The 7,619-nt window shown below is 41.3% G+C and overlaps 1 protein-coding gene across 2 annotated transcripts; it reads left to right on the forward strand.

The window, feature by feature from the left end:
* The first annotated feature begins 1,813 nt into the window (after positions 1-1,813).
* Positions 1,814-7,619, forward strand: LOC117839494 (nuclear poly(A) polymerase 3). 2 transcript variants are annotated; one of them, XM_034719832.2, is made up of 10 exons: positions 1,819-2,257; positions 2,361-2,438; positions 2,527-2,625; positions 3,878-3,940; positions 4,020-4,181; positions 4,720-4,833; positions 5,218-5,280; positions 5,367-5,666; positions 6,367-6,531; positions 6,625-7,619. In XM_034719832.2, the coding sequence occupies exons 1-10, from the start codon at positions 2,024-2,026 to the stop codon at positions 6,952-6,954; spliced, it is 1,608 nt and encodes a 535-aa protein (XP_034575723.1). In that variant the 5' UTR covers positions 1,819-2,023; the 3' UTR covers positions 6,955-7,619. The 2 variants fall into 2 exon arrangements, with proteins under 2 accessions (XP_034575724.1, XP_034575723.1); XM_034719833.2 differs by lacking the exon at positions 4,720-4,833 and having other exon boundaries at positions 1,814-2,257.

Raw genomic sequence — 7,619 nt, forward strand, 5'->3', positions numbered from 1 at the left:
GTTGTAGATACTGCTAAACTCATGTCTTACAAGAACCATGTGACATGCACACTTAATGGTGGAGCAACACTCCTCCCATGAAGTAGGGTTGCTTTCTTTACTTGCGCCCTCCCAAAGAAGTTGGCTCCCCAGAGTAGGGGGGCGTTTGGTTCCCTTTGCTTATTTTTAAGCAAGTGTCACATCAATGTTTAGATAGTAATTAGGAGTATTAAACGTAGGCTATTTACAAAACCCATTACATAAGTGGAGGCTAAAGAGCGAGACGAACCTATTAAGCCTAATTAATCCATCATTAGCAAATGTTTACTAGCAGCAAGACATTGTCAAATCATGGACTAATTAGGCTTAATAGATTCATCTCGCCGTTTAGCCTCCACTTATGTAATCGGTTTTATAAATAGTCTACGTTTAATACTCCTAATTAATATCTAAACATTCGATGTGACGGGTGCTTAAAAATAAGCAAACGAACCAAACCAGGTCTAGATCGGGTGCACCCAGTCCTTTGGGATGCTCTCGTGCACCCAGCCGGAAGCTACGCCCCAGATGCATGATATTTTTGGACGGCGGGTGGATTCGTAAAAAGAACAAAGACTAATGCAAAAGTGCAACATGCACGCATCTAGATCGTTGCTTTGTACATCCGAAGGATGCACCCTGTCCGGGCACACGGGAGCACCCCAAGGGCCCGTGCTTAGTACATTGTTAGGCATGGGATGCCTTCTACTAATTGGTCATGGGTTTTCCTTGCTTTTGTTAGGATTAATAATTGATGGAGTAAAAATGCGCTCCTTAAATGATATAAATGACATATTAGTCCAAATGTTACGAGAGATCTAGGAAAAATATAGGATCTCTGCCAAACTAGAAACAAATGGCTAGTAGAAGGTGGAAAGCCGACTTCCTGAGTTGGTGATAGGCGAGGGAAAAAGACTCGAAAAAAAACAAGGAATTAGAAAACAAACAAGGGAACCAGAAAAAAAATAAAAAAATGAAGGGAAAACACAAAGTGATTGACATCCTTTGAACTTTACTGCTTCCTCCTGTAAGTCGTTTTAGCTTTTCTAGATTTATATATTTTGCTACGAATCTAGACATAGAGTATATCTAAGTGCATAGAAAAATAATAAATTTTAAAAAATCAAAATGACCTATAATTTAGAACGGAGAGAGTACTCCTTACATGCAATAGACATTATAATAGTTTTGATCTTAGTTGACAACAATGATTTTGTCAATAATTTTTGAACCCTTAAATAGCAAAAGATCCAAGTGGATTCTTGACTTCAGGATCAGTAAGTGGTCCTAAATCAATACGTCGGTCAGTTACGTGCTAGGTTAGGTGTCTCAAACTAGGGACCAGAGGAAATACTATTCTTGTTCTTTGTTAGATTTATAAACTTCGTGATCTTTTTTAATAACATCATAACATTGCCCCTTTTTTAAAGAAAAAAGCAATTACTCAATTCAACATAAAAGATTTGGTTGAACGCGAGACAAATAAAAGAGTTCCCGATCGCATCTCCACTCCAAACGAATGACCAACAACAACATGAAGCCTTAGAAAAGAAGACTTAAAAAAAACAATACAATGTGCTAATGTACCGACACTGTTGAAGCGAACAACATTAGAAAAAACTCATGGGGCCAGTTCCAGGTGAGCACCGCGACCTTCCTCTTCTTTGCCAGCCTACCACGCGCCGCACGCTCCCGGCTCCCCCCGCCGCGTCAGCACGCGGCTCCTCCCTCCCGGCCGGGCCGAACAACCCCGACGAACCGGGGCTACTAAATGCCACCCTGTCCCAGTCTCCTGTCGCTGTCCCCGTTTCTCCCCTTCTTCCATTCCGTCCCGTCCCGTCCGGTCCATCTCCTTCAAAACCCCAACGCTGCCTTAAACAATTTCAAAACGTGAAGCTCTCCTTCACGTCGTCTCCGCGTCCGGCACCCACCCAACGACGCGGCGGCGAATCGCCGCCGGCGACCGCCTCCTCTGCGCCCCCGCCGGCGGTCCGCTGCGGCAGCAATGGCGCTCGACCTCGCCGTCGCGGGCTCGGCGGCCCGCAAGGCCGAGGTCCAAACCCTAGCACCCGTGCTGCTTATGGGCCCGCCGCCTCCACCGCCGATCCCGCCGACGTCGGGGATGTACCTCCCGGGCCCCCCGCCCCCGGGGGTGCTCCTGCCGCGCCCGATCCCCATGCCGCTCACTCGCGAGGTCATGGTGCACATGGACGAGTGCCGGAGCCGCTCCCTCCTCAAGGTGAGCGCCGCGGCTTAAAGCTCGCAGGCACGGCTTTCCCTTACGGTGTAATTCCGTGTGGATTCGTGGTTGATTTTGGGAACTGACATTTTTACGAGGTCAGTTCATTTCCGACGCGGCGATTGTGCCTTCGCTGGAGGACGAGCAGAGGAGGGAGCGGGTGGTACACGAACTCGGCAAGGTATTGGGGGTTAGGGTTTTGGGCTTAAAGGTTTCTGCTTGCAATGTTGGCTAGAATTTATGTTTCAATCTGATGGTGGTTGTTGCAGATAGTGATGGATTGGGCAAAGAGGGTGGCGTACGAGCAGGGGAAACAGCACTGGATAACATCAGCTGCGGTGTTGACCTTTGGCTCCTATGCCTTGGGGGTAAGGGATGATGCCAAATTTGTGCACAATTTCTTGAAATTTTTTATGATGATGTGACATCCACTTGATATAATTGGTCATGGCATTGATATTTAGAATGATCTGTAGTGTCTGTGTTGCATTTACTTATCTTCTGTATACAATGTTCTATCTAAGGACATTTATAGTTACTGAAATCGATAACGATAATCTTCAATTGCTCGGTATGTGTCTTAAGGTGATCATATAAACTTTTTGAATTGCTCAGCTAGACACGCGGTACTGTTAGTTTTATACAATATCACTCCCCAAGTTGGATCTTCTGTGCAACTGTCTGTTGGAGTTGCATACTTGCATATGTGCCATGATCGTTTTAGTAAAGAGCGTCTCTTGCATTGATAAATCTGCCAATTATTACGACTTTGATACTGTTTTAGTGAAGCAAAATGAGGACCATTTAGCTCCTCTGTTTTTCTTTTGTTTGTTTTCTGGGCTTGCCGAGTTAATGATCTGGTAGAACAATCTGTCTGACTGCAATTCTCTTATACAATCGATATAAGGCCAATGATCTGTAGCGCAATCATAATGTGTAGTTGTGATTTTAAGAGGAGAATGCTACTGGTCATATGGTGGAGATTTGGTACTCCCTCCAGTCACAAAGAAGTTCAATTTGGGGCATCTACATGGTCTCCAAAACACTTCTACCCAAAAACTGTGTTGCAAATATCGAATCTCAATGTTCAAAAATATATAGCTGGCCAACGTTTAAAAAAGTTGATTGTGTGTAAACCAAAATGACATATTTGTATGACTTGGAAGGAGTATGGAAGATTGCTTATTGAAGTCTTCTTCTATGGTTAATAGCATGCATGAGCTTGTATAAACTGCATGCTTTGAAAGCCTTAACATAAGTTTAATCCAGACAAGTAAGTAAGGGATTTAGAAAGAGCTGCTAAATATGATTTCTGTATTGTTAACTATATGAAGGTTTTCAAGAACGAGAATGATACTTGTGTATAGAATGGTTTGTTTTGCATTTTCCAAATCATTGTTACCATGCCATCATTTTGTTTTCAAGTTTCGAGACCTTGATTCAATTTGTCTTTGATAGTTTCATTGCATGTAAATCAGCTGGCCGGTTAATGGAAGGATTATAATTTGAGTTTGCCCGCATATATTTTATAGTTTATAGTATTGTTTCTGTTATCATCCCTTTGGATTTTCTGCTTTATCTTACCCGACAAACCTTGACAAAAAGTTTTCTACTTTGAAGGCATATGGACCTGAATCTGATATAGATGTTCTCTGTGTCGGCCCCTATATTGCATCACTGCAAGTGAGTATCAATTTTGTATTTGTTTTTGCTGACTAATTTTGAAATTTGCTCAGAAAAGTGTTCATGTGTTGATTTGCAGCATCATTTTTTTGTTGTCCTGCGACACATGCTTGAAGGGAGGCCAGAAGTATCAGAATTGCATTCAATCGAAGGAGCTAAGGTTCCATTGATGCGTTTTAAATTCAACGGAATTTTAGTCGATTTTCCTTATGTCCAACTCCCAGTGATCAATGCTGCAGAGGTAAGCATCGCGGTCTTCCGGTGTTTGTTTACTACCTTATATTACATGTGTTACATTTGGTCATTTCATGGAATTTGTATTTCTAGTTTTCTTGGAACATCTTTTCTCTGCCCATCCTGTAACATTATCCTTTAATTTTGGTCATGCTATACCTTTGTTAAGCTATTGCTTGCTATAACTTGTGGTAGCATATAGTGAGGCATACGTAATATCTTTTGAAAGCTACGTCTAATTATGAAGAACTAGGTTTCCCTCCAAGAAATTTCAGTCCAGCAACTTAATGAGTTGTACGTTACTACATTTATATCAGCATGGTCTGGGTCTTTCATGTAATTGAGTAAAGCATGGTAACATTTGTGAAAGCTATTTTTATTGTCCTTATGCCTATACTACACAACGACTTTATCTTCCCTGGTCTGTCATGTGATTTTTACTATTAGGTTGAAGTCATTTAACTATTGGTCAGTTTGTAGACAAGAGATGTTGCACATGATATCTGGTGCTTGTTTTAAGTCCTCACAGGCTGTACACCGTGCAGGCTATTCATGCATTTGATCCCCGTGTGCTAGAGAATGTTGATGGGGCAAGCTGGAAATGTCTATCTGGAGTTCGTGTTAATAGACAAATCATTCAATTGGTTCCTAATATGAAGGTCTACAATAACCTAATTAGATTTATTCACATTCTGTTATCCTTCTTCATTTATTTGATTGCACTCTGCGCCTTTTTATATTTCAGACCTAATGTTGTCTCCCATTGTATCACTCTGTTCCTTATATGCATTCTGTTATATTCCTCAGTTTGGTATTGGCTAGTGTGTTTTTGTCAATGCTGAATCAAATGTCCTTTGCTTTGCTATTACTGTTAGACTCTGTTATACACTTATACTTTTTATAAGTTCTTTAAACCTTTCTTGCTACCATGCTTCCTATGACCGTTAGACTCTGTTATATTTTTTATGAGTTTTTCAAACCTTTCTTGCTATCACGTTTCCTGTTCTAATTTTTTTTTCCTTTTATGGGGTAAATCAATGCAGAAGTTTCAATATCTGCTGCGGTGTCTTAAACTATGGGCAAGAAAAAGAGGACTTCATTGCCATGTAGGTGATTTGTCTACAGTTGCTTATGATGTTGTCTTTTATTTTCTACTACTGTGCTGTTAATGATTGCCTGATGGTATTTTCAGCTACTTGGATTCTTCGCTGGAATCCATTTGGCGATTCTTGCTGCATATGTTTGTCGCAGACATCCAAATGCTAGTATAAATAGTCTGCTGTCTTTGTTCTTTGAAATTTTTGTTCATTGGCCTTGGCCTCTCCCAGTGAGTTTGCTTGAACCGCCAGCTCTTTGTCGGGGTGCTGATGGGTGCTCTCTCATGCCCATAATGTTGCCCTGTATTCCACAAGAATTTTGCTCCTCTAGTACGACAGAAAGTACTTTCAGCAAAATCAAAGAAGAACTTCGGCGTGGTTATGCTTTGACCAAGGTATAGCTATTCTTGCTAGGGTTTTATTTAATTAATGTCCTCTCTCTCTCAAAGTCAATTCCTTGTTTATATTTCCACTATCACACCATGCTGGAATTCAATATATGAATTACTAGAATACATACGTTGTGGAGTTGAGGAGACTTGAGTTGCCATATCATCATGCATTTCAATACCTCCCCCCCCCCCCCCCCCCTTTTCCTCTTTTGCTGAATTGCCATATTACATATTTAAAATTGGTTGAGATCCCAAGTTATTTCCTTTGTAGCACTTTGTTACGAGCTACTGAGTAATTTAGATCTGAACGGATTGTTTCTTATTTTCAGGTTGGCTCTTTTAAATTGTTAATTTCCTTCTTTTTTTCTTTTGTGTGGTCACCTATTCATTTTCTCTTGATAGGAAAGAGGTTAACTGGTTTTGTTTCCACTGAGAAATTGAAAGCTCATTGATATCTTATAATGCCATTTCCTGCACATGTGAGCTTCGTGCATCCCAGGGTGGACATGACTCCTCCCTGCACAATAAATTTCTCATTTATCAACAAGACACATCCTCATCATTTAACTATTATGCTGCAAGTCTTTGTGCTAAATGTCGAACAGTTTTCATTTCACTCGCCTCTGTTATTGATGCAATGTAGATGGCTTGCATGTTCTCCCTGAGTGGCAGATTGATATTATCTCATTTGTTTCTTCCACAGGATACCAGAACTACTGATTTTGACTGGAGTTGGCTCTTTGCACCGTTTCCATATGGTGCAAGATACAAATGCTTTCTCCGCATAGTTCTCTCTGCTCCGATGGCTGAAGAATTACGTGACTGGGTTGGATGGGTGAAATCACGATTCCGCAACCTTATTCTCAAGGTTTACCTGTTCTTAAGCATGTGTACTTTTGTTCTTCACATTTCTGGGTTGTGTTAATGCTGATCTTGAACTCTCCTAACTGATGCTCTGCAGCTGGAGAGTCTTGGTGTTTTCTGCGACCCAGATCCATCGGAGCAAGTTGATCATACCATCAATGAGCCAAATGTTGTATTCTTCTGGGGTCTCATGTACAGAAGGAGTATTCAAATATGCTCAAGTTCTCTCAAAGAAGACTTCATGAAAAGTGTATTTAATAACATCTATGGAAAGGAAAAATGTGCCCATTCAGATATCACAATGTCCATTGTTGGGCCTCCCCAGCTGCCTAAAAGTGTTTTCGATCACTCAGTTTACTCAGAGAAGCTGCCACCACATATGATGGCGCACCAACTAATGAAGCAGAGCTACAATGCAGTCAGCTAGGGCTCCAATGTCATATTGCCCGCGAGCTTCGTTTGTGAATATGAGAACAGTGAGAAGCCGATGTTGAGGGGTTTTCAACATCAGAACTCAGAAGTTTTGACTGTTTTTTTAGATGTAGGGGCTTGTTCATGCCTCTGGCACAAGGAACGTGGAAGTTTTTTCATGGAGCTGGATGTTGAGAGCTGGATTTTTCTTCAAGCATCCAGCACAAAATAGGGTCATCCGAGCGACTTATTCCTGTTCTGAGGCTTGCGCAGGTACATGTATATTCATGTACACAGCATAGCAATTGGTATACAAGTAGCAGGGAGGTACCATATAGCTGTATGTACACTGTAGGTGTAATGTTTGTACCCAGCAGCAAAAATGTGTAAATTGCTTCCTGTTGTTAGAGATGCTGCTGGGCAGTGGGCACAGATGTGGATGTCGATATGGAGGGGTTGTGAATGGTAGCTATCCATTCTAGGTCAATATGAAAGTGTTTTGGATCGATATGATCCACTTTAGCTGTTGTAGGATGCCAAAAAAAAAAGCTTTTGTCTGTCCTACTGATCAAGAATTCATTGTAATGATCATGACTTTGAAGAAAAAAAATTGTGTACCCAAGCATCAAGTCTAGTCAAATCTTGATGTTATTGTGGCCAATGTTATTTCCCTTATCTGTA

Source organism: Setaria viridis, chromosome 9, assembly GCF_005286985.2.
Source record: "Setaria viridis chromosome 9, Setaria_viridis_v4.0, whole genome shotgun sequence".
NCBI classification, from domain to species: Eukaryota; Viridiplantae; Streptophyta; class Magnoliopsida; order Poales; family Poaceae; genus Setaria; species Setaria viridis.

Excerpts from the sequence above, each read along its gene's own strand:
- LOC117839494 (XM_034719832.2), top strand. The coding sequence starts at position 2,024 with ATGGCGCTCGACCTCGCCGTCGCGGGCTCGGCGGCCCGCAAGGCCGAG. Across the intron at positions 2,626-3,877 it reads TTGGCTCCTATGCCTTGGGG|GCATATGGACCTGAATCTGA; the intron begins GTAAGGGATGAT and ends TCTACTTTGAAG. Across the intron at positions 4,182-4,719 it reads CAGTGATCAATGCTGCAGAG|GCTATTCATGCATTTGATCC; the intron begins GTAAGCATCGCG and ends TACACCGTGCAG.